We start from the raw sequence: 25,858 nt of genomic DNA on the forward strand, positions 1-25,858 counted from the left end.
CATGTCATTTTATAAAAGTGTTGAATGGAATGAAGCTGCACCAGTCCTGAGATTAAATATGTCATGTTTTCCCTGAAAGTGGCATTTCATAGAAAATCAGAATAGTCCATCCCCTGGCATTCAAATTTGAACATATGATGGGTGTATCAGCTCAGTAAAGTCAGTAAGCAGTGTGCAACTGTAGTCATATTTCTGTTTTTTTTCAAACAAATCAAGTATTTCCAGTCTCTTAAGCTGCTACATGCTCTCCACAAGCCTCACAGACATTTTTATAGTCTTTGCGAGGACATGGTGCAGATTATCTTGTAAAACTACCTCAGCACTATGTATTTTCTGCCATCTTCACTCAACTTGTCAAGTTACGTTTACTCACACTCCACTGTCAGTTGTCCTCAACATATGATCTTCACTTTGAATGTCATATATTGGAATGTGGTCTTTGAATGCACCAAAGATGTGAAGTCCTGCCCCGTCTCCCTCTCTGCTCTACTGTCAGTAGACGGCCTACTTGTCGTTGGAGAGAGACGGCAGCAGGGGATGACACTATAAGAGGGTTGTGCCGGATTTAAGCCTGAGAGGTAGAAGAGTGAGTCGTGAACCTGCTTGGTATCAGATTGGCTTTGGCTGTTTCCTGGTTTTCACTGTACTTTAGCAGGTAGATATTTTTCTGTTTTAACACTTAGTTTGTTTGGATCTATTGTTAGTGAGTTCTGTTTGCACACTGACCTCTTTATGCTGGTTTGATGTGTGAGGTGTGGGTGGGTAGCTTTTGGCCTCTGCTTTATCCTGGCCCTATTCCCAGAGCTTCAATGGGATCCCACACATTTTTGGCATTGTTTTCTAGCTGGAAGCACACAAAGAGCGTTAGTGGGCAGATGGAACGGACTTTTATAAAGACGTGTAACTGTTATCATTTTAATAATAAATAGTGTGGATCTAATTGCTAACAGTAGTACTTGCGTATTTACATATTTTGACAATATGGTGGCACTAAAACACTACTACTACAGTAGTTTGTGAATTTCTACATTTTATGAAAGCTTTGATTTGAAGGCAGTGCTTTAGGCACATACAGTGTAATTCAACATGAGGTTTTCAGTTTGATTCCAGAGGAAACATTACATTACAACCTGTTTCAACATAGTGTAACAGAAATGTTCGCTTCTGCATTCTAATTTCTCTATTAGAGGAAAAGTACTGGTAAATGGGAGTTGCTGTAAACATTCAGTAACAGTGAGCATGGTGTTTGGCTTATGTATTATGAATGTACTCTCCTATTTTGAGTCTAGTTTTAGCTCTGGTTCGTTACCCATCACCTCCTGAGCTATTAAATACTCCACTGTGTTCACCAGCTGACTGCTGTCTGTCTGTCTTCTCATGATATTGAGCATGCAGGGGATTAACCAGAGCTTTTTCCCTGAAATACAGCTGCTGCTGCTGAAAACAAGGCTGACAAGGCCATGAGAGTGAACTATAAAAGTGAATTATAAAACCCATCATCATAAAAAACCAAAACGCTGAACTGAGAGAAGCTAAAAAGCTCTACAGAGCTGAGCAGAACTGCATATTGTCCTTTATGTAAAGTCATGTAAGTAAACTATCACACAGCCATTGGCATCATTTATAAGTCACCACTCTACTCAGAAGTCAGTTAACATAACATTCAAGGATGTGTACAGAGGGACAGGGGCTTACATTTAAAAAAAGGGCAGCTTAATAAGTACAGAGCAGATTTTCTTTAATTTTGGAATTATTCAAAATAAATACACATCATCTCCATGGTAGACTTTTCAAACAGTCTTTGTTTCACAGTTACAGTTATGAAAATAGGATTGCTAATATATATTATTTCTACTTTGACAGAAAAGGATGAAATGCTGAAAAAGGTTTTGTTGGTGTTGTATAATGTCTTGTCACTGCAGCAAATTTTAGAGGGGTCAAATTTCTGGCGTGTATCAAACAGAGAAAATATCTAAACATTGAATATTGAATAATTCCAAAATTAAAGAAAATTGCTCTGTACTGACGAACTACCTACTGCTAGAACTGGGTTAAAAACTGTCCAACACGTTATTAAAAACTGGAAGGAAAGGGGGGAACCATCATCTTCAAGGAAGAAATGTGATTGGAAAAATATTTGAATGATTGTGATCACTTAATATCTGGTCAAATCAAATTGTAAAGCAAGAAAAAAAATAGTAGAAATCAGGGCATGTTTAATTGTGAAAGTAAAAGCATTTTCACACAGAAAATACAAAGGGAGCTTAAGGGGTTGAGAGTAAACAGCTATATAGCCCTAAGAAAACCACTTGACAGTGAGGCTAATGGGGAAAAAATTCAATTTGCTAGTGAGCATAAACATTCAACTCTGGAGCAATGGAAGGAGGTCATGTGGTCTGATGAGTCCAGATTTACTTTGTTCCAGAGTGATGGGAGGATCAGGGTAAGAAGAGATGTGGGTGATGCACCCATCATGACTATCCATCCAAGTTTTACAGAGTCACAGCATCAGTAATACAAAAAAACAGCTAAGGTCAAGTTAATTCGTGTTGAGAGGGGCAACTTTGATTCATTTGGTAAAAGGCCTTGAGTCTCCAAAGCCACCCCTCTGCACGTGCCTGTTAACCTTTAAGAAGGGGGAGCTTCCCCCTTAATGTATGCAGTAAGTATTGGATGATGGAACAGAGTTGCATTGTCTTCTACACAAATTACATAATCTAACAAGGTTTCTACATTTACTGCTTTGTAATTGCACTCCAGTTGCCTGCTTACTACAAACTTATCTACCGCATTCAGTTTTCTCTGTCCTGCCAACTGCAGCCCCTCTACTAACTCCTGGAACTTCCTCTTCTGTTGAGCGCTGACATTTAGTCCTCAGGTGTCTAGGTCCTTTGGGAGGCTTTTATATTAGTTAAAATAACAAATATGGCCACAATAAACTAAACCATGATAGGATGCCAGCTGATTCTTTAAAGTCTTGAAATTGTCCTGCATTTGCATTGGTGTGATTGGTTGAGAACTAGTTTCATTCCTCCTCAACATCTGGTGTGTGTTGAGAAATTCTTCTCCCAGTAGACAACACATGATAGAGATCAGCAAGTGTTAGTGTGTGTGTGTGTGAGAGTGTGTGCGCGCATTTTCAGGCATATCTGAGAGCTAATGCAATTGTTTCTGGTACCTGCTCCAGCCCAGCTATGTGTTTGCGTGTGTGTGCGTGCGTGTACATACCTTTGTGTGTGCGCATCACTGAGGGTGACTGGTTTCCACTCGCTTGAGAAGAATCCACTTTGAAAAAGCAGATCAGAGGAATCTAACTTAACCAAGAAGTCAGAGCTTCCACTATGATGTGGATGTAACCTTAGTATTTCACTTAGCATCATATGTTGGTTCCACAGCCAAATATGCTGGCTGGAAAAGCAAGTTTGTCAATCTCATTCATTTTCCTGTGTCTTGGGGCTTCAAGAACTCTGACAATAGCAGTGGACAACATGGAGGGAAAAGAAGCAGCTTCAGAGGTGAGACATTTCTATTAGATGCTTACAATGCACTGTATGTCTGCTGACATACAAAAAACTAACCAACAAGGTGACAGGAACTGTAAAAGTATTTATTTCAAGTATTCAATATCTGATTTTGCAGCAGCAGTTTAATTCACAATTGTGTGTATTATATTTATAATTAAAAGTAAAAATGGAAAGTTCACAGTTTCCATGTTGTTTTCAGTTTACATGAGTTGGTTTGTTTCTTTTTTCCAGAAACTCATCCGTCAGTCCCAGTCTCTGTGTGCTGGTGAACAGGATTATGTTAACAGGCGGAAACGAGTAGTTCTGGAGTCCCTCAACAGCTTGGAAATGAACTGCACTCAAGTAAGAAAGTCATTTCTCTGTGTCTTTCACTGTTCTTGTGGAAACACAACTCTTTTCAATCCAGTTAATTTATATAGAACCAAATCACAATAAAACCATCTCAAAGCACTTTGCGTAGTAAAGCCATGACCTTAGAAAATTACATAGAAAGCCAAACAATCCCACTACGGCAGCACTAAGTGCCAAAGGAGAGGGAAGCTCCAGTAGAAGCAGGCTCAGCGAGGGCGGCCATCCGCCTCAACAGGTTGGGGTGCTTGATAGTTGAAAATATGGTACTGTGGGGTTTTTGAGATACGATGGAGCTCAATTATGTGTGGGAAGCATTTTACAGGAGACAGAATGGGCAGAAGCCAATGTAGGAGAAATTTAAGTATTAAAAGTAACTAATTCTCTGAATTTTATCAAAATTCCTCAGGTAGAATTTATTTTATATGTGAGACAAAGGACATATCCTTTCAAAGGTTTCATCAGCTATACCATCTAGAGTAACTATGGTTAGAATATCTCTGAGGTCTTTAGACCCGAATACAATAACCTCTCTCTGTCAGACTTGACTTACATGACCTTCACAAATGTTAGTTTCACTTTACACAACACGTTCAAGTATTAACGTCTTAACAGTCACGGATCCTCGGGGCAAAAAAAGTAGTTGAGCCTGCGCTGTCTGTTTTGTAACCCCATGTGTTGTTTTTATTAACAACCTTTTCCAAACAGGGAGGCTTTATAAGAATAAACCAATAGGGGTTAAACGAACCCTAAGGCTCCTAAGGAGTCCTGGCCACATGTGGAAGTTATCCTTGGCCAGACACCGAACCCCAAAAACTTGAAAGAAATGAGCTGCCTGCTCGCAGGGACATGAAAATAAGAAAACCGTTCACCGTTGAGCAGAACAGTAAACAGTGGTGGCAGAAGAGAACAAACTGATCGTTTCCAGTTTCCAGTGCTACTTTTGTATTTTTGATTACATATTAAGTTTCCACTGGTAAATACTGTGTCCAGGAATGGGCTATTTGCTGCATTCCAGTGTTCAACATGACTCCACTTTTACGTTGGCTTCTATTAATGAAACCCAACTTCAAATACTGTTAGATGCTCCGTTAGGTCCTGTGTGACATGGTTTAGATGACTATTTTTTCCCCTTCTGGACTCATCAGTAGGGAATGAGAGCCCAGGTTTCTCAGAGACCCACTCAGGGTTACACGTCTTTTAGTGTCTCTTGTTGCCAATAACCAGTAAATCTATCTGCTTTACAATTCATCTTGAGCGTCCATTTCAATTCAGTCAAATTCACCACGTCTCCTTCACCTCTTCAACCAGGATTCTGTTCCCCACATTGCTCTGTTGGCGTCAGGTGGTGGTCAGAGGGCAGCTGTTGCTCTGGTAGGATCCGTCTATCAGATGGAAAAGGAAGGTTTGCTGGACACTGTGCTCTACCTGGGAGGAGTCTCTGGGTCAACATGGTAACAATCACACTAATATGGAAGAGGATTAGATGAAGATGCTGCAGCAGAATTAATGTTTGTCATTACTATAAACACACTACATTATATTTGTTGAACTGCTTTAAAAACAAATTAATTACAGAAAAAAGACTTTATTTCTCTTGACTTGCGTTTGTCTCCCTCTTCTCTCTGATAGGTCCATGGCCTCACTGTACAGTGACCCTGAGTGGAGCACCAACATGGACAGAACATTGTCCAGGCTGTCAGGACCTGGGGTCGACCTGGAGAAGGCTCTGGCCTGGTTAACTGAGAGGGCAAAAGAAGAGGACTTCTCTCTCACCGACATCTGGGGGGTCTTGACCTCTGCTGGGATCATGAAACAGGTACACACACACTTCTCTCTCCTGCTCTTCCTGTTTAAAATGTAACACACTGTGAGAACTATCTTTCATCAGATGGACTTACGGCGACTTTCTGATGAGGCCAGCAGGAATGCTACCAACCCTTATCCTGTCTACAGCGCCATAGAGAAGCACTGCTACTCAAATGGACCCATAGAAGGTGCACATGCCACAATACAGTTTAAGCAATCGATTTGTATTACTGTACTGTATGTAAAAACAGCTGTGACTCTTAGGGAAATGGTTTGAGGTGAGCCCTCATGAGGCTGGATTCACAGAGATGGGTCTCTTTGTCCAGACGTCCCTCCTGGGAAGCAAGTTTGAAAACGGAGAGCTGCTGGAGAAGAAGCCAGAGATGGACATGGTCAAACTACAAGGTTTGTGTGTTGGTGTGTGTGTTTGCTGTGTGTGTGTATATGTGTGCTGGTCATAAGCAAAGATCTGAAATGATGTATGTATTTATGATCTGTTTAAAAAAAGAGATCCAAATCCATTTTTCCACTTTCACATCCCGAAGTCTTTTTCTAAATGGGGGTTTTTGGTTAAATTCCTCAAACAAAGTCTGCTGTGAACTCAAGGTTTAGGTTGACTTCTATTATATGACATAAAATATGTCCCACTGATCCACTCAGGATTTAAGGGGTGTTTTTGTGACTGCATCTTATTAAATGATCCCCTGATCAGACTCATGCATGCATGTTAGACCTTTATTTTTATTTTCATTTCATAACTGTGTGTGTGTGTGTGTGTCATATTTTGCAGGGGTTCTAGGTTGTGCATTGGCTCATGAGGAAATTATTGCAGATTTCATCCCTCCCTGGTTGAATGGTAATCACAATCTGACATTTCTTTCATTACATGCTAAATGTATTTTTATGAGCAAACTCTCATTGTCGTAGAAAAAATTGTCGTGTTTTTTTACATCTCCACAGACAGCACATAATTTTTTGTCTTACACACTTATACACTGTGTGTGTGTGTGTGTGTGTGTGTGTCTGTCTGTCTGTCTGTCTGTGTTTCAGTGCCTGGGCTTGTAGACCATGCTGCTGAACAGTACCTGCGCGTGTACAACCTGCTCGCTAAGCTGGTGGACCTGACCAAAAGCACCATTCAAGATCCTGCTGCTCTGTCTGACCTGGATAACCTGCAGAAAATACTGAAAGGTATGAACCCACAGCTGCTGATACACAGACAGGAATACCACCAGTGTTTACACTTTCTTCCCAGTTCTGTAATGGCACCGATTATTGAAAACGGCACAACTCCCATTAGATCTGTATCTTCCTCAGACAAGGTAAATCAAAATGAGTCCACACTGCTGGAGTCAAAGAGTCCAGAGGAAAGAAGAAGTCTGTTCCAGCAGTGGAGTCTGGAGCTGGTGTCTGAGGTACAAACCTGGAGCCAAAGCCTGGCAGAGGGGCCTTTTAAAACACACAGTGAGTGTAAAATATGACAGGTAGACTGGTCTACATTAACATGCAAGAGACACAGTTTTAAATTAGATGTGATGTGTTGTTTCTCCCAGTCTCTCTACTCACTAAACAGGTTCTTCCATTGATTATGAAATGGGAGTGGGGAACAACCACAAACTTCCTCTATCAATACCAAGGTGAGCAGACAGCAACAGGAAGAAAAAGACATTTAGTAAACATTTAATTTTGATTCTGTAAGTTCTACATTTACCAGTCGTTGTTTTTTTCAATATGGATATTATTCTTTTTACCAGAGAGTGGCAGCAGATGTTCAGATTAACTGACTGCTCTCATGGCTGCATGCATGTAGGGGCGAATCTACAAGGGTGACAAGAGGGGGCAAGGCTCCCAGTTTTTCTAGTTCCACAACTATGCTTCTAGCAAATATGATGCTACATTAGTATCCTAACACAAAGACCAAGGCAGCCTCTGTCCACAAATAACAGTTGCTCATCCAAACAGCTCTACAGCTGTTAACTGTGATCACCAAACAATTTCCAGACTACACGCAGTGTCTTAGTGGCCTGTCTGAAGATACAGAATGAACACAAATGAAGTGGCACCTATAACACAGTGGAGCGTAAATCCAGTTAATAGGAAAAACTTTATTAATTATAATTCACATTCAAATGTTTTGCTAAATGAGGAAAATAAAAGAAATACAATTCTGTTGCTCGGCAGATTCCACGGTGCCACCCTGCCTTCACTCTAAAGATAAATTCCACCTGGTAGATGCTGGACTGCTGATCAATGTCGCCTACCCTTCATTTCTGGGAGACAAGAGAGACATCGACCTCATCATCGCACCCGAGTACAGTGCTGGAAACATGTTCGAGGTACCGTAAAGAGTGTGGAAAAAACCTCAGTGTAGACTGAAACTACATTGATTTCATTAGATGGAGTTTATTTATGTTAGATTTGCTTGATTGGATTGAAGGTTTATAATGCATTATTATTTTCCCTATACTAAGTTTAACAAAATCAGGAGTACAGTAAGTCCATCAAAATCAGGAGTGCAGTAAGTCCTTAGGTTTCCAAGGTCCTATATTCTCCTTCAGAAAAACTTAGTTACTGTAACTATTAACCAGTTACTTTTTAAAACATTAGAGAATATGCACTAAACCTAGTTTGTAGCAGGTGCTGCTCAAACAGACTTAATGTCAAAAAAATTTAGCTGAAAAATAAACGCGTTTGCAAAAAACAGAACTGAAGAACTAGCTTTCCCATAATGCAACTGCGTTAGAACGTCTCTGCTTATTACAATGTTCTGTTATAGTCCATGTCATCAGTGCAGGTTTTCTGTCCATTTCCTATTAAATCGTTCAGAGTATTTTCTCAGACTTGAGATCGCTCCACACATGACTCTAGTTTAGCAGTAGTGGTTAAGAAAAGTGAGGATTTTTACACATCTCCTGATCTTTACAAAAAATGATCTCCAATAATATTGACCTGTAAATCCTTCACAGACTCTGACTCTTGCCAGAGACTATGCAGCAGAGTTGAAGAGGCCTTTCCCAGAGATAGACAACCAAGTCCTGGAGGACCGAGACTGGCCAAAGGACTGCTATGTGTTCGAGGGGAAAGGGAAGGAGCCCACAATCATTTACATGCCACTGTTCAACAGACAGAACTGCGAAGGTCTGTTCCACTCATACAAACGTTCACAGATTTCATGGATTCAGCTGAATAGTGCACTGTCTATCTTAATGAAGTTACACAGGCGTGTGTCCACATTTACCCCATGCTCTAACTAGTTACAAATGAATGAAAAGAAAACAACTTGACTTCTTCCTACTGTTTGTGTTCACACATGATTCTACAGATGCAGAGGAGTTCAAAGCAAAGATGGAGGAGTTCTCCACTTTCCAGCGTCCCTTCAACCAGGAGAAGATAAATGTTTTGGTGGAAACAGCAAAAGCTAACATAAGGAACAACAAGGAAACTCTGCTGAGGGAGATTAACAAGGCTGTTCTCCGTCGGCAGAACAAGAGGTGTGTGTGTGGGGGGATAAAGTGAGACAGGGACATGAAATAATCAGAGATGATCCTCCAGCATTGAAGGTCAAACACGAACCTAACATTACAGAGCATGTAACAGATGTCTAGGTGTGTAAACGTGATGGTTAATGGATAAATGACTCAGTCAGAAATCTGATATGTTCTTCTTTTTCCCTCTCCCTTCCAGGAAGTCCATGCAGCACCAGATCTCTGAGTCTTCTGTTTTTGATTTGGTGTGATCTCATATCATATTATGTGTACTGCAGAGTCGACCGTCAAAAGTGGAGGAGCTTTACTGCTAGTAACTTCTTTTTTTTCTGAAACATTATTAAACATCACAGTTGAAACCAAGTACACACCCAGAACTTCACATAGTGTACATTATGTATCATGTCACAGATCTTTGTTATTCACTGTAAGTTCATCTTTTCTAAATGTGAAGTGTGTAAGAATTACACAGCTCAATAAAATATAGTATTCATACAGTTTTCTTTATCTGAGAATATATATACAAAAATGTTCATGGATCATAACAGTAAAGCAGTCAACAGGAACACACAGCAATGTCATTTATTCAAGGATGGTCAGTCATCTGGTCAATAAAAGTAGACATGAAACCTTCTCAAAGGTAACAGTATTACATCACCCTGCTAGTCTCAAAAAGGTGACATGATGCATTGACTTTACATATGTGGCAACTGACATATCTACTAAAACACAAACTTTAAGAGATTTGAGACTGATATAAGCTAAACATAGTTTCTAGGCTGAAGTAAAAACCTTACACCTTTAAATACTAGATATAATAAAAGAAAATACTGTATTCAAGGAGAAAATAATGTCACGTTGTATCAGAATAATATTGAACTTTTATCAACAATTGACAGTAATAATAAAAATGTCTGTGTCCACATAGTTGTCAATAACATCAACATTTTTTTCATAACTTCAAACTGGGAGATAACAATTAGCAAAGCCAAGGCAAAATGTATAATAATGAGTAACATAGGTCAACACAATTCAGACACAATTGTAGAAAATTAAAAAAAAGACTTTAGCATTAAGGGTATGTTGCGGATGTAAAGAGGAAGGTGGCGGTAATGAACCAGAGGTCGTTTGACAACCACCAAAAACAGAAGAAGAAGAAAAAGCGGAAGAAGAACGGCAATGAGTAGAAGGCGGAAGTAGATAAGGTGGAAGGAGGGGAATTTAAAAGAGAAGTAGTTGATTATTGTTCTGAAAGCTTGGGATAATAAAAACGTGTACAACATCTTCAGGGCTCGATAGACAGTGGTGTGATTTGTATGGGAGGGACTGGCCTTGTTGCTGAGGATTGTTTCTGACTGGATTAAATCAGGTAACATATATACAAGATGCGTTAGCGGTTAACATTAGCTATGGTTTTAATGTTTAACTCTGTGGGACAGTGGCAAACCAAACAGACCCACTGAACTGAGCTGATGTTAACTTTTATTTGACGCAGGACGGTGTTTTGTTATAGCGTTAACTTGTTAGTAGAAACCGCCTTCGCTCACTTGTTACCATGGTAACATCAGCTAGCTGTAGCCACTGCTACCGCTAATATATGTAACTGTAAGCTGCCCGTTAGCATCTTCATATATATGTACATTTAACTTATTAAGTTAAATGTTGTTTGGCAAATGCTTTTATCCAAAGGGACTTACAAGTAAGGTACAAAGCAAGCAAAATCGATTGTAGACCAGAATGAGGGAGTTCAGGTAAGCCGGTGCTGTTTGTAGTGCTAATAGGTTTCTTAGTAGTTAAAGGTTTGATTAGTTCTTTACTGTTACCCCACTAAAAATATTGTACTTTTACTCTACTACATCTATTTTTACTTTTGTACTTTATGTAACATTTACAGTTTTCCCTTAAGTACTTTTAGCTACTTGAAAATTAAAGAAATACTTTCTGGGCAAGTACTTGTACTTTTACACGAGTATTGAGTTTGTGTACTTTGTACACCTCTCTTAATTTACATGCAGCTAACAGCAAATAGTTTGCATATTGACTTAGCTAAATATCACAATACAAGAATATTATATAGTTTTTCATCATTGAATAGAAACATAATTTCATATACCGAACAGTTTATGCTTGTATTGGTTATTTATGAAGCTATGATGTTGATGTTTACAGCAGAGACTGTGATTTAAAGGAGTATTCCACAGAAAGTTATAAACATTTCTCATTTTTGGGTTGTTTCCATTCAGGATGAGTTCCTCCTCCGTCCTCTCTCCTCCCCCCTCTCCTCACCCAGCCCCCGTCCCCCTCACCTCCTCCTCCTCTCTCACGCACTGTCCTGAACTCGACCTCTCCGTCACACTTAGCCCTGCACCCAAGACAGGTCGTGAGCACCTGAAGCCCCGGCCACCGAGGACAGGTGAGAAGAGTGACCAATCACAGCGGAAGTCCCACCCGAGAAGACACACTGGAAGAACGAGGAACACACAGGTGATCATCCTGTAGTGCTGCTGTGTCTTTGTGTCAGTGTCTCAGTCTTCTGCATATGCGTGTTTTCTAGAGCAGTGGTTCCCAACCCCCGGCCGTGGCCCGGCACCGGTCCGTGGGTCAATTGATACCGAGTCGCATAGAAAGAATACATAACTTACATTATTTTCATTTTATTTATTATCTGATTCTAATGAACGATGGTTATGTTGGAAAATTACCGGATTCTCTCCGCCACATCTGTCTATGATTCACTCTTTATGCATGTCAAGATGCTTGCCTCGGTCACATTACCTACATCCGCTACCTTCTTAAAGGGGCTGGTCCGGCTGGTAACACATATGAAACCCCCCAAACTAGCAAAATGAACAAAGAACAAGTTTCTTTGCACAGGGTAAAAGAACCAGAGAGAAAAGCTGCATTTAACAGACAGTACCAGGAGTCCTACTTGGAATATGGATTTATTGCAACAAGTTGTTCCCACGCACTAAGCCGGCTGTCTAATGAGGCAAGGAAGCCTTTCAAAACTGCTTCGCCCCTATAAATTTAGAAATTACCAGTTTTTATGCTGGTCATATCATTTTATTTTGTTGTTTTTATCCGCCACACCTTAATGGCCGGTCCGTGAGAATATTGTCTGACATTAAACTGCTTCATGGTGCAATAAAGGTTGGGCACCACTGTTCTAGAGCACTTGTGAGAAGGGTAAGTGATAACCATGATCAAAAGCTCCATGTGAAAATCCTTCTCTGCTTGAACTAATAGTCCATAAGGAGTAATGTTTTGCCTCCACATACAGTGTGTATGTAATACATGTGTGATGACTTCATCCTGTAGTCCTGGTGTTTGAGCATGTGCATGATGGCATTATCATGTGTGTGATCTCCTGAAGGTGTGTTTTGAAGAGCCAGTGGCCATCACTGTCACACCAGAGCCTCACATCACTCTCAGCAGAGATGCCTCATCTCAGCAGCCGGTCAGAGGTCAGAGGAGCAGCAGAGGACGTCCCTGTGGTAACCAGAGTCTGACAGTGTTTGAATAAATCACGCTTTTACTCTGTTCATTAACCTGACATAAAGATTCTTACAGTAATCTCAGGCTTGTTATTGTTTTTATATTCTCTGTCTCAGTGGTTGCTGATAATAAAATAAAGCATTTTTTTCTTCCTCTCTGCTATTTGGTGCGCCCTGGGACAATCAGTGAAGCCTCCTGCTGCAGCAGCCATTCAAGATCCAGTCTGTCTGAAAAATGCAGAGCTGCACACCACTCTGGCTCTAAAGGCAGAGCTTCAGTCACTGCAGGTTAATCACTAGGGTTATCAATAACTCATCGCAACAGCATTTAACAGTTGTTTAGTTGATTACCATGATAACCTGGCTGTCTGTTGACTTTTAGGGAGTGGAGTTTAACACCCAGAAGGCCATTCAGGAGACACTGCAGAGGTCAGAGAGGACTAAAAACCTGATCAATACCAAAGCTACTGAAGGTAACGCACTCTCACGCGTACACACACACACACGCACACGCACAGCAACAACATGTTCATCATTATATATCAATATTGCGAACAGAATATTAGTAAAAGCAGACACAGCAAATAAATAAATAAATAAATGCATCTTTGCTGGCTCATTTCTTGTCTAAGCAGATCTGTTCGCATTATAAACAAAAAATATAGGGCTTCCTAATGTATGTGCAGATGCTGTCAGACTGTTGTTGTAAATGGAAATGCAGAGATAAAATGCAAACTCCAGGGCTTATTTCAACACCTGCAGACTGATCCAGCTGAGCTGCAGTCGCTTCCAGTGTTGGTTCAGTGGGAAAAAACATCTTGTTTCCATACAATGATTTGTCTCCTGGCAAGTAAGAACTTGAAGAAAATTGAATGTACACAGCACTGCTCCTGTTCACTTTCAATTTCATAGACCTTTATAGTAAGGATATATAAAAAAAATTGATATACTTGACTCAAGATCTTGTGTTGTGTGATAGTGTTTTGATTTTTAATTCAGAATGTACATGTAAAGATTCATGGCAGACAGTCCCAGACCACTGGACGATTAGTGTTATGTATATATGAGTTTTGTTTTTGGTTTTTTACTCAGACTTCATGTATGCTATTTACACTATGACAGTATTCCTAAAAATAGATCTTAAATTAGAAATTGTAATATATGTATTGCAATATATTTGTTAATTAATCCCTGTATCATGATACTTATTGTATTGCCATATTCTTGATAATACACAGCCCTTTTGCATATTTCTATCTATATATATAGATTTGGAGAGTCCTCAAAGTTGGACAATGTCCAATAAATGTTTATTTTCATCTTTTCGTCAGTTAAACATACAGCATACCATAAATCAACTCTGACACCAGCATTTATCTTCCAAAATCAATTAAACTACAGACAACAAATACAGCAGTAAATTACCACATGGCCTCACAGTGTTCTGCCCTGGACAAAGGTAAATGTACTAAAGTCTAGTGTAACATGACTGGTGGTGGGAATGCAGTGCATTCTAGGATACCTGGCTACTCCACATACACAGAATTCTGTTTTTATTCATATTTACTTTGTGTTTGGAGGTTACACTTACAGTTTCAGTAGATCCAAATATCTATTGTATTTCACAACCTTGTTTAAGTATGAGTCTCTCTCTCTCTCTCTCTCTCTCTCTCTCTCTCTCTCTGTATGTAGTAGTGAATGTCTCTCGCTCTCAACAACTCTTCACCTCACTGGTCAGTGTCAGCGTGCAGCAGGATGAGCTCATCAGCCAGGCACTGCAGGAGAGGCTGCTGCTGGCTCCATCCCCACACTGCCGTGATAAGACAGCAGAAGGCCCGACACTCCTCCACTTTATGACCTCTGACCTGTTCAGGCAGGTGCCATTCCCACCAATGGAGGACCCTGTTGGCTACAAGCTACACCCATCAACCTGGCCCCACCACTCAACCTTTGACCTCTACAATCGACACAGTCGTTGGGAGGCTGCTCCCTGACCCTGGATGTATTGTAGGAACTGGATAAAGTTTCATGAACATAAAATGAAGGAAAAAAATCTAATAGGAGAAGATCCAGTCTCTGTAGTTTATAACTGTTTAATAGATGTGTTATTAATAACATTGATCTGAAGCCAACAACACAAGAACAGCTCTATGAAAAATTATTATTAAATTAATTTTGTTTAAATTAATTAAATTCAGTTTTATTCTTGTAAAAGCAGTAACATTTAGCTTTGTCTAATAAAGTCTTTACATCCACCATTTTGTTGTCACTTTCAAAATGCTATGTTTCTTCAGACATGATTATTTAAATCTACATTATGCAACAGTAACAAAATCTGAACATTTAGAGTCATTAGTGGACTAAGGTGAATTCATCTTCCTTTTGCACATGCAGGTGAAAAAGCTGTTTACTGTCAGGCTCAAGACTGGTGCAGATGTATCCAGCTGCCATTTGTTCAGTCTGTTGAACAGGGTGAGGTGCAGAGTTCAGTGTACCATTATGGAGTCTTTTGCAATTTAGGCCCTGTGGTCAGCAGTGTTACTCATTCCTCATTCTAACATGTACCACAAGAAGGCAACAACTGGATGACAAATCTGCAGCTAGTCCAGTTCAGCCCTATAATCTTATCAAATCAAATGTTGCAGGAAGAGAAAGGAATCTGTTTTAGAGACTTTTTCAATGGACGCCACAAGAAGATCAATGACATGGAAGAAACGTACTTTCACAAGAACTTAAACCTAAACTTATTATTCTCCTATTACTAGAATATTTTGTCACCCATCTTCCTGAACCCTGATAACCATTGACCTCATGGGATACAACCATACAAACATAGGATGCCCCCTAACCCCAACAACTTTCTAATTGTGGTGTTGGGGAAGCTACTATACACTGGCAGTAGTTAAATTGCAGCATAGCTACATTAGTGATGAAGCCAGTTAAAATATGTAGAAAAAGTAGGTCTAACTATTTTGTGAACAATAACAAAATAACAAAAATTCAAAACAAGATATAATATAAAAAAGTCAGCAAATAATGCCACTTGAGTTTATCACAAAAAATCAACTTGTTCATGTCATACATAAACCAAAAATCACAATACTGATAATATAACTACCCATTGACAAACTCTAATTTTCATTTTATTATTAAAAATAGGCCAGCGTGCATAATTACTAATAACATGGGCTTTAGGATGTAAAATGTAAGTCCAAATTATTTAAATGTGAGATCATGTACTGCCTGGATTCATTAAATGTTAAAATATACAATACTATTTTGTAGTAAGTTTCTCATTTCTCATTTTCTTGTACTCCATGAAAACACAAATTAAATGATACATTTTGGAAAATTAATAGGAATATAGTCACTGATCAAAGAAATGCTGCAAAACGTTTGAATTGCAATGTCGAGAGATAAATCTATGTGTATCTATGTCATTTTTTTTTTTAAAGCAGAATTTCTATTGGATTTGATGTTATTTAAATAGATCAAATGTTTTTTTCTTTTAAAATCAATGCAATTGTTTGGTAGATTTTAAACTGTGGGGTCTATTTTCCTGAAACATGTTTGAAATGAGCTTGATTACAACGTTAAACGCCTTTTATTTATTTTTTTTTGCTTTGTTTACAGCGTTTCCATAGCCCCTGAACGCAGCACGCCACGGCGCCGTGACCCGGAAGTTCTGTTCAACTTTATATCCCACAATTCCTTTCTCTGTCTTCCTCTTTCCCTACTGCAGCAATGTCTAAGAGAGGTATGAAAATCCCACTTGTACAATCAACATTCATCTGTCGTTTTTATGCCACGCCAGCTGCTATATAATTGTTAATATGAGACAGTGTGGGGAAGACAACATATATGTGCGATTAGTTTTTTTAAAAGATGAAAACAGTCCACTATTTCTGAACGATAGCACTTTTGCTGGGTAGTTGGCGGTAGCCATGTTTCGCTGCCAGCGCCATGAAGGCGTGAAGTAAATGGCGTTTGAGGCCAATAATTGGCGTTTGCTGCTCTGTGTTAGCTTCTAACCGGTTTAATTGCGATGCACGTAGCGTCGCATGAATTAAAGTAAGTAAACGATAGGTCGCATGTTGTGAACTTTTAATGTTGCGGCCCGAGCTAGCTAAGGCTAGCAGAGGCAGCTAGTCAGAGCCGGTAACGTTACTCTTAGGTCAACGTGGATAGTGATCGTGAAATAGCAACTGGTGGTGGAAGTTGACTTGTGAATGTACAGCAGCAGAAAAATATTTAAGATTTTGAGTGGAACTTAATTTTGGGTAACGCTACCCTCTTATTCAGTTAATAGAAGTGGGGTGAGAAAGAAAGGGTTAACGATCCGTTTTTCTCATTCTCGACTGGAGCACGTAGCATGTTAGCAATCACCTGTGAATCCTCCTGGTTCATCTAGGGAGGTAACATCAAACAGTGCTTTTACCAAATGGTTAAAGAGTTTAACCAGCAGTTTGTTTAAAGCAGTCACATTTCTCAGTAAGTCTATCAGCTGCTGAACATACTCAAAGACCATAAATCTGAAAATAAAGGTCTTTCAATGTGGCATGTATACATTTTGATATTGTAGTGATTGATCAAACATGTACACTGAAACCAGCATGTAACATGTAGTTGCTATTTCTAAACCGAGGATAAGTGTGTTTTGGAGCTGCTGTAAGGTTTCACCTAACAGGGACTGCTTGTTAACGTTTCAGAAATGGTGCACCCATCGATAGGTAGAGCGTTGTCTGCTGCTAGGGGGTATTTGGACACAGACTTGTGGATAGGGCACATTAGAATCAGACTAAGTTGATTTTAAATTTGATTTTAGTCATGTTTTTGTTTCTCATTGTCCTATAAATGTAATATTTCTATGTATTAAATACCTGATCTTGGTATTTAGCACTAACAGCTGTCAGCATCTAGTTGTGTAGCTTTCAGTTACTGTGGTTACAGACTTGTTCTCATCCAGAAGTGTGTTTATTTGTTTGAATAGCGGAACAGTGACTGAGTCAGGAGCTGGATTCGCTCACATTTGAAATACTGTTCACTGGGTTTTGCTAAATGAAGTAACTTTAATTGAGCAGCTCAATCTAAATGTTAAATTTCTTGTGTGCTGCTGCATTTTTAGCTATTTTATTTGCACTGTCTCATCCAATTCTTTGTGGGTTCATTATACTAGTAACATCAGAAGACAGGGGTTTAATGAAATGCAAGATGCAACTGGTTGAGCAGCTTGATTGACTTTTGACCCAGATGTAGATCTACAGTTTGATTCCACAGACACTACATGTTGTTCATTAGGACCTTGTGTCAAGATGCTGATTACTACTTGTCCACTTATAGTGTTGTTTTTGTTACTGAAATGTGTAAAACATAGTGTGATCAGATGAACCTGGCAACAGCTTAATGAAACATTTTCAGTGTTAGTTTATAATAAACCAGACGGAACATGTATTTAAATATTACATACAGAGGGTTATTTAATGCCTTAAACAAGTCAGTGTTTAACTGTGTCTTCCTACAGGACGTGGTGGTTCATCTGGAGCCAAGTTCCGCATCTCACTGGGTCTCCCAGTGGGAGCGGTCATCAACTGCGCTGACAACACAGGTATGACTTAATTAACCTATCGTAATGTCATGGCATAAATATGCAATCTAGGTGTTGTGCAGGTGATATTTTCTCATAGTTGAACAAAGTAAACAATGTTAGTGCTGAAAACCTGTGCAGATTACTGAAGAAAATCAGTAAACGGGGAAGTAAACAAGTTTAGTTTTTTGCCATCCTGTTTCTGGATGCATCAGTCACATAGGTCTGAGTGGTGTCGCTTAACTTTTGGTGAAATGCTATTTCCTGTATGGAAATGTTACCTTTTTTCATCTAGGTATAAATGGACATGTGGAGAAATGTACAGTTCTTAAAGATGTAACTTTTGTGCAAAACACATTTCTTTTAAAGACTACTCACAGTTGTGTTTTTACTAATTCAGACTTGCTGTCATAAGTAAAATTGTGGCACATCTATTGATGTTGCACCCCTTCCAAAAGCACTTGCTTTGTCTGCTCGGTGGCTCGGTGAGTTGTCGTAGAAGGGAATATCAAGCTCGTCACTGTGGGTGAGACGGCAGCGACCAACTGTAGCTGACTGATCTCAATCAGTGACGAGACAAAATAATCCTGAACACAGCATCCTCTAGAATTTCTTCCCAATTTGCTGTTGACTTTAATGTTTGTGGTCTCCTTGTTCTCCAGGTGCCAAGAACCTTTACATCATCTCTGTGAAGGGCATCAAGGGGCGTCTGAACCGTCTGCCTGCTGCAGGAGTGGGTGACATGGTCATGGCCACAGTCAAGAAAGGCAAACCAGAGCTCAGGAAGAAGGGTGAGTGGAACCAGCGGGACTGTCCAGCCTGATGTGTTCACTGTAGTAGTTGGTGTCAAGTAATTGAATAGTCACGGGCGGTAACAAGCACAATAGTTGGTGACCACAGAGTCACTTAGAGTCAAATCATAGTTAACAGTGTGTGTGTCTTCTGTCCACAGTGCATCCTGCGGTTGTGATACGGCAGCGGAAGTCGTATCGGCGAAAAGATGGCGTGTTCCTCTACTTTGAAGACAATGCAGGCGTCATAGTAAACAACAAAGGAGAAATGAAGGGTGGGTTTTGTTCTTGTCATCCTCTCTGTATCTCGTCTTTGACAACAGGGTAATTAAACAGGAAATAGTAGTTTGATGTGTTGGTGTGAAATCACCTGAAAATGGAATTGAGAGCATCTTTTTTTTTTTTTTTTTTGCTTTGATGCTGGTTTTAGTGTTTTAATACTTTTCAGTGATTATTAGTAGACTTGTAATTTACTGTGTTAATGCAGCTGCCTCAGCCCCTCATGTGCTGCAGTGATGGTGAAACTTTGATTCTCAGCAGTTTAATAGCAAAGTTCTTTCTATGTGAGTAGAATTTAATCACTTCACAGTAAATTACAATTTTACCTCTGTATGCTCTCGAAGTGGTGGGTTAGCAGGAACTCATTCCCCTTCCAAAAGCACTTGCTTTGTCTGCTCAGTGGCTCGGTGAGTTGTCGTAGAAGGGAATATCAAGCTCGTCACTGTGGGTGAGACGGCAGCGACCAACTGTAGCTGACTGATCTCAATCAGTGACGAGACAAATTACAACCACTGACTGATTTCTGGATTTATCCCCAACCAGTTAACATGCAGTGTATTCACTAATGAAGCTACACTAAAGCGACACTACCTGGACTTTGATCTTGCCTATGTTTTTTATTCTCACAGTGGTAATGATTGAGAGTCTCAGTGTAATTAGAATTTAAATGAAGCTGATGCCGTGTTGGAACTAAAGGAACTCTTTCATTGTTTGTATCTACAGGTTCAGCCATCACAGGCCCAGTGGCCAAGGAGTGCGCTGACCTGTGGCCCAGGATCGCCTCCAACGCCGGCAGCATAGCCTGAGCTGGACCCTGCACCTGTTTGTTTTGAATAAAAACTGTTGTTAATCAAATTACACGGCGTCTTTGTTTTCAGTTATGTAGAGGAAACAGTGAAAATGAAGGAACAGGAGTTGATACAAGCTCAACTTTCTGTGAGCATGCATTGGACTCACTTCATGAGCTCTTAATTAGCACTTTGATATGTGAAGTTTCAGAAGAGCAACATAGTGAGCTGGTTGCAGATTGAATGTAAATCCTGAAGACATGGATGTTGCAGTTCATACTTTCACTTGGGAACACTAATCGTAGGTCATCAGGTGTGGTACTGGTAATGTACTTCATGAAATCCCCACTAGAGGGCGAACTGAATTGACGGGACCTGGAACAAATGAGCTGTAAGTTTTATTTCACAAGCTGCAGTTCAACAGTTTAGTTTCTGTGCAGTTACACTAACTGGAACCACGTACAGATGGACGTTTAGAGGGGAGCATCCAGACCTTAGTAAGACAGAACTGGGGAGGAAGTATTGTAAACCTGAGTACTCAACAGACCCCTGAGGGAGGGAGTTAGAGTAGACAAGAGGACGGGAGAGATGGCTGACCGTGCAATTCACGATAATAATGAGGCTCTTAGATGCATTTTTCTTTCTTTTATTTCATATTAAATGAGCTGAAAACAAAAAAAACCAAACAAACATGTAACTGTCCAAACACTTAAGACTGCAGACCAGTCTGCTGCTCCACATAGTGGCAAATCACCAGTTTTCTGCTTATACACTCATTTTAAGACTATGTACAGTGTGTGTGTGTGTGTGTGCGCGTTCTACTTAGACTTTTAGACTTTTCCTGCCTCCCTCCGCTCACAGAAGGACCTTAGAGAAATTCAAGGCCACCACCTGCATCCAACACTTGTTTTCTCCTCTGTCTCCCACCGTGGCACTTTAATACGACCTCCCGACCTCTAGACACTGTCAACTTTCAAAAACGTGCCGAATTTCATTTTTACGCATGCAGGAGCTGCAGCTAATGCCCATCTCTGACAACCTGATTATTTATTACAGTCTTCTATACAATATATATACAGTAAGGATCCATTTTGAAATATTTATTTCTTAGACATACACTTGACAGACAGTTTGTTCAAGTAGCTCTTTAAAGCTACAGAATGTCCCTTTTTTCTTTTATTTGTAGAACTAGGCTCATCATGAAGTCAGACTCAGGAGAGCAGGGGGAAGGTGGAACCATTGGATTGATTCTCAGTCTGGTGTTAGTGCTTCATGTGTGCTATGAAGCTGTGTTTTTAAAACACGAAAATGAAAATTCACTAGTTTGTGAACACAAACATTTAAAAAACTTCCTACAGGTTGGCAGTGTGGGTGTTCAACTCATCAGCTTGTGTTTAGTCCGTTGCCATAAAACTCTACTCTCCTTTTTCGTATTTGTTTACTTGGTGTTGCTGTCATTTAGCTGACTATAAGAAAGACTTATGGGCAAAGATGTTCTTTAAAATAAGGATTTAGGATTTAATAAGACTTGAATATGAAGCAAACCAGCTGACACACTGCTGCTGAAATCACGACAGGATCCGATTATCATTGTTTCTATTGTCAAAAATAGATGATTTAACAGCAGCTTAGAAAAACTGTGCTGACCAGTTATTCCAAAGCTGTTGCACCTTCACAGCATCATGTGTTGAAATAAACACTGGTAAATACTGTGTGATTGGCAACACTGAGTCTGCTCCCTGGGTTAGAAAAAGGTTCACTGGATGAAACATGGAATAGGAAAGTGGCACTAATGGGACTGTTCAGATCACCTGTGTGGACCCTCCTCTATACTACATCATATCTCAGTGGGTTTTTATGTTTTTACAACTGTAAAACCACAAATCAAACGTGTCTGCTGCGAACGTTACGGTATCACATCCAGCCTGGGGATAAACGGCCTCCCCGCTCTCTCCCTGGCGCCCTCGTCGCCGGGGGACTCGGTGCCAGCACCAGGTGTCGGGCTGGGCTGGGGGCGCTGCTCGCAGGTGGCGTGGGGGTGGGTGTGCCACGTGCCGTCCCGGTAGGTGCAGTAGCACACGGTGCGCTCGTCGATGTTCACGCGCTCCCCTGCTGGGATCACCTTGTCCCCAGCAAAGCAGTTGGGACCTACAGGGGACAAGAAAAGGCGGCGAGGAAGAAGAGGCTCACATTAGCACCCGTGACATGGAGCACGGGGATTCGTGGTCCCCAGAGGATAAAGCCTACACTCAAAGAAAGGTGGCATTGCATGGATGCTGTAATTGTCGTGTGTAATTTTTATCTTCCCTTCAGCCTCAGCTGGGAACTGAAGTAACTAGAAATCAATCTACTCTGCTCCACCCAGCCCCCCCTCTCCATGCTCTGCTACACTTCACTTCAGATAATTAGACTTACAATAAACAGGAGGCTACAAAACTTAATAAACAGAAATAAGAATTCCTCTTGTCTGAGGACAAAGGGACGTTAAGGTCAAATTAAAGTGTCCCCCCTCTACAACGTGCTAAGACTCTGCATGGTTTTGTCAGTAGAGCGTTCAGATGTTGTCTGGGCCCTCAAACTGCTTCCCTTCATGTTATTTCCATCCCTCCCTCACAGATGGGGGTTCCTTTATTTGGCTGCTACCTGTTAAACAATTACCACCGGCTGTCAGCGGGACGACAGGAAGCTCAGCTCGTCTGATGCCAGATCCAGCCGCGTTTGATAAAGCACAGCTGACGTTGGGGAATTTGGCAGCCACATGAAGGGTGGGGGGGGGGGGGGGGGGGGGGGGGCATCATCAATGACGCAACAAACCAAACCATCTGCCCCACTGTCTGTCCAGCAGAGGAGGTGTAAAAATAGAAACTACAACTGTTATAGAGCAGATAGAAAAACATTCATGTTGATGTTTATATGGAATGAATGCTTTAGACTCTGACTGTCCAATACTGTCTCACCTCTCTCTCACACACACACACACACACACACACACACATCTCACCAATGTCAGAGAGGGGCATTAATGCCACTGGCACTGAAAGCATGTGTGACATAACGACCACGGCTCTGTAAGCTGTAGGGTGTGTGAGGTGATGTAACCGCGCTGCTGATGAGAGCTGCAGGGTGAAGACACACACAGTCAACAATGACAGGGGGCACCGGCTTAAAAATGTGTGTGTGCGTGTGTGTGTGTGTGTGTGTGTGTGTGTGTGTGTTTGGAGAGTCAGTGAGATGGGATATGACAACACACGGGGTTATGATCCTTCTACGACCTGGCTGTAGCAGCACGGCTGGGAGTGGATGACCTGCCTTAAAGAGGTTTGGACGATGAACGCCAGATTCAGACTGCTACTCAGATGGTGTCAGACATTTCAGACTTCATCTTACCAGTCTTGCAGATGGGGCAGCAGTGGTTGAGTTCGTAGGTGGGGTTGACGCAGTGAGGGGCCGGGCAGTCTGAAATGCTGCAGTAGACCTCTCTGTTGGCCTCGCAGCGACATCGCTCACACCTCGACAACTGAAACACACACATGCAGTTTTGAATGTAGCCAGTTAGTCGCGGGCTCCCTCTGATAAGGATGCGACTAGACCTGCACATGCCGTGTGTGTGTCCAACAAACACACACTACTGCTGTCTAATACACCATCAGTTACATAAAACCCAGCCAACGCCTGTCCTCATGCTCCCCCAATGAGCACACGGCTGCGCGTCAGCATGGAAACTGTTGACAGCACAAGAAAAAAGGACCCTCATTTCAGTACTGAAGTAGTACTGACAGTTGGTTTGTGTTGCCCAGGTGACCTGTGACTTTAAAATTGCCCCTCTGGTTTTTTTGGGATTTTACCTGCATTTGTTGAAAAAGGTAAAAAGTATGCAGCAAAACACACGAGAGCAGGAGAAATGGAAAAGAAAAGGAAACAATGTGGAACATCCCGAAAAAGAAAGAAACCACTGGTGTACTGTTCATACACGGAAAGATTGAGCAGAGAAAAAAACGACAGCAGCTGATGAAAGAGGTGTGAAAAAAAACAACAACCCAGACACAAGATGTTACCAATATTCTTTGCAGAGCAGGGCTGAAGGTGTCGCGATCATTTGACATAGATTTACATGGAAATGCATCAAACCCAAAGAGGATTAGTTTCATCATCCAGCAAGACAAGGAAGAAACCAACAGAGTCACATTCTTAATATATTCAACCAAATATTACTTTTATCTACTTTAAAACTGTGTTTCACTACGTTTGCTCCGTTAAAATTTAGATGATTTGATACTACGTTCTACTTAATGTTGTTCAAATGTAGCCAAATGTTCATCACATCATTTAAACCTAAACTCAAATATCTGTATAATATATAATAAACACTAACTCATTTTGAAATTATTGCAGAATATATGATGATTTCTATAAGTTTGTGGCAACTTCTTCACGTCACTTCTCCCTAAATCTGCCGCCTGGCAGCAACAGCTGGAAACAAAGCTGATCAGTAACAGTGATAAAGTCCTGAAAACCAGAACAGTCAGAAATCTCTCCATTACATTAGTTTTTTCCTTTGGTAATATACAAATATTAAATATAAGGTTTGTACTAAGAAATAATCAGCAGCATAATTTCTAGTGTATTTCAGAAGAGTTTGGTCAACGTAGAAGTTTAAAAAGTACAACTGTGTAAAAACAGAACAGTATACAAATATTATAAATCCCAAATGTGAAAATATGAATCCAGAGTGTAACAGGAGACACAACATCACTAAGTTTATGTGTCAGTTACAGCTAAATACCTGCGTGAATCCATAAGGACCAATGTGCTGATGCTGCACAGGTGATCTGTCTACATGTGGAGGTGTGTGGACTGGGACAGCGGGGTGGGGGTGGGGTGGGGGTGTGGGTGTAGAAGTTTAGATCTCTCTCACCCTGAACTCCTCTAGGAGCCGGTACGTTTTCCCCCCGTAGACACAGACCCGGGCCACCGCCTCGCACACCGGACAACATGCCCTGTAGGTGATGCGCGTGCAGCGCGGGTGGATGCGCGGACACTTGGGCCGAACGCACACGGGACCGTCCACGGTGCACGTGCACGGACACGCCGTGGGGCTCGGGTAGTAAACCTCTCCGATGCCGTACACGAAGCCGTGGTCGTCGATGCACCACTTCCCCCGGTAGTCCCCGAACTCGTAGTCCAGCTCGCTTTTGGACGAGTACTCCGCCGCCGCCGGACGCAGCATCAGGACCAGAGCGATGGGGAGGCAGCTGAGCGCCCGGTGCGGGTGCCTCATGGTGACGGGTGACCTGCACCGACACGATGCGTGTTATGCGTCCGCGCTGCTTCTTCTCCCACCGCGAGTGGCGCCGGTGACGCGCATGAGTGCGCGTCAGGTCCCTGAGGTCCGAGTGTCTTCATGGGAGTGAGACGAGCTGGTCAGGATGAACCTGTCTGAGTCCGTAACACTTCATCAGGTCTCTAGGAGTTTATCTGGACCTGTCTAGTTCCCACTGAAGCAGCTACTTTAATATTATTATTATTATTATTATAGATAAAACTGGGGGGGAATGATGTTTAAAGGGCAGTTCCACTCAATCAGCTGTATGTACTGTATGAAATGAATCAGATGATGTCATCTGGACACTTCAAGTCAGAAGCAGAGTAATATTTGAATACAGGGAAGACAGAGGGATGTTTAATCTATTCATATGCATTCACTGGACAATCTAAAACCAACCCCAGAGTTTTCAGAGCTGAAGACTTCTTCTGAC

At 41.1% G+C, this 25,858-nt stretch overlaps 4 protein-coding genes across 7 annotated transcripts; 3 read left to right on the forward strand and 1 right to left on the reverse strand.

The window, feature by feature from the left end:
* Nucleotides 1–519: 519 nt before the first annotated feature.
* On the forward strand, nucleotides 520–9,661 carry LOC113161049 (cytosolic phospholipase A2 beta). Of its 3 annotated transcripts, XM_026358555.1 has the most exons (15): nucleotides 520–655; nucleotides 3,464–3,515; nucleotides 3,756–3,866; nucleotides 5,184–5,326; nucleotides 5,505–5,691; nucleotides 5,764–5,869; nucleotides 5,946–6,086; nucleotides 6,472–6,537; nucleotides 6,732–6,872; nucleotides 6,999–7,145; nucleotides 7,235–7,318; nucleotides 7,863–8,017; nucleotides 8,648–8,819; nucleotides 9,004–9,172; nucleotides 9,366–9,661. In XM_026358555.1, the coding sequence occupies exons 2-15, from the start codon at nucleotides 3,489–3,491 to the stop codon at nucleotides 9,415–9,417; spliced, it is 1,701 nt and encodes a 566-aa protein (XP_026214340.1). In that variant the 5' UTR covers nucleotides 520–655; nucleotides 3,464–3,488; the 3' UTR covers nucleotides 9,418–9,661. The 3 variants fall into 3 exon arrangements, with proteins under 3 accessions (XP_026214340.1, XP_026214332.1, XP_026214348.1); XM_026358547.1 differs by lacking the exon at nucleotides 520–655 and having other exon boundaries at nucleotides 3,184–3,515; XM_026358563.1 differs by lacking the exons at nucleotides 520–655; nucleotides 3,464–3,515; nucleotides 3,756–3,866 and having other exon boundaries at nucleotides 5,259–5,383.
* A 124-nt stretch (nucleotides 9,662–9,785) lies between these two features.
* ppp1r35 (protein phosphatase 1, regulatory subunit 35) lies at nucleotides 9,786–14,911 on the forward strand. 2 transcript variants are annotated; one of them, XM_026358575.1, is made up of 6 exons: nucleotides 9,786–10,535; nucleotides 11,410–11,650; nucleotides 12,540–12,660; nucleotides 12,848–12,948; nucleotides 13,043–13,133; nucleotides 14,353–14,911. In XM_026358575.1, exons 2-6 carry the CDS (start codon nucleotides 11,411–11,413, stop codon nucleotides 14,652–14,654), a joined length of 855 nt encoding a protein of 284 aa, XP_026214360.1. In that variant the 5' UTR covers nucleotides 9,786–10,535; nucleotide 11,410; the 3' UTR covers nucleotides 14,655–14,911. The 2 variants fall into 2 exon arrangements, with proteins under 2 accessions (XP_026214360.1, XP_026214368.1); XM_026358583.1 differs by lacking the exon at nucleotides 9,786–10,535 and having other exon boundaries at nucleotides 10,911–11,650.
* Nucleotides 14,912–16,325: 1,414 nt separating this feature from the next.
* Nucleotides 16,326–20,172, forward strand: rpl23 (ribosomal protein L23). Its single transcript, XM_026362162.1, has 5 exons — nucleotides 16,326–16,417; nucleotides 18,182–18,265; nucleotides 18,907–19,035; nucleotides 19,197–19,310; nucleotides 20,038–20,172. Exons 1-5 carry the CDS (start codon nucleotides 16,405–16,407, stop codon nucleotides 20,118–20,120), a joined length of 423 nt encoding a protein of 140 aa, XP_026217947.1. The 5' UTR covers nucleotides 16,326–16,404; the 3' UTR covers nucleotides 20,121–20,172.
* A 1,836-nt stretch (nucleotides 20,173–22,008) lies between these two features.
* si:dkey-283b1.7 (von Willebrand factor C domain-containing protein 2-like) lies at nucleotides 22,009–25,380 on the reverse strand. Its single transcript, XM_026352308.1, has 3 exons — nucleotides 25,018–25,380; nucleotides 23,490–23,619; nucleotides 22,009–22,250 (listed from the first exon to the last, which is right to left on the reverse strand). Exons 1-3 carry the CDS (start codon nucleotides 25,378–25,380, stop codon nucleotides 22,009–22,011), a joined length of 735 nt encoding a protein of 244 aa, XP_026208093.1.
* Between the last annotated feature and the right edge of the window lie 478 nt (nucleotides 25,381–25,858).

The sequence above is a fragment of the Anabas testudineus genome, chromosome 8, assembly GCF_900324465.2.
Source record: "Anabas testudineus chromosome 8, fAnaTes1.2, whole genome shotgun sequence".
In the NCBI taxonomy this organism is placed as follows: domain Eukaryota; kingdom Metazoa; phylum Chordata; class Actinopteri; order Anabantiformes; family Anabantidae; genus Anabas; species Anabas testudineus.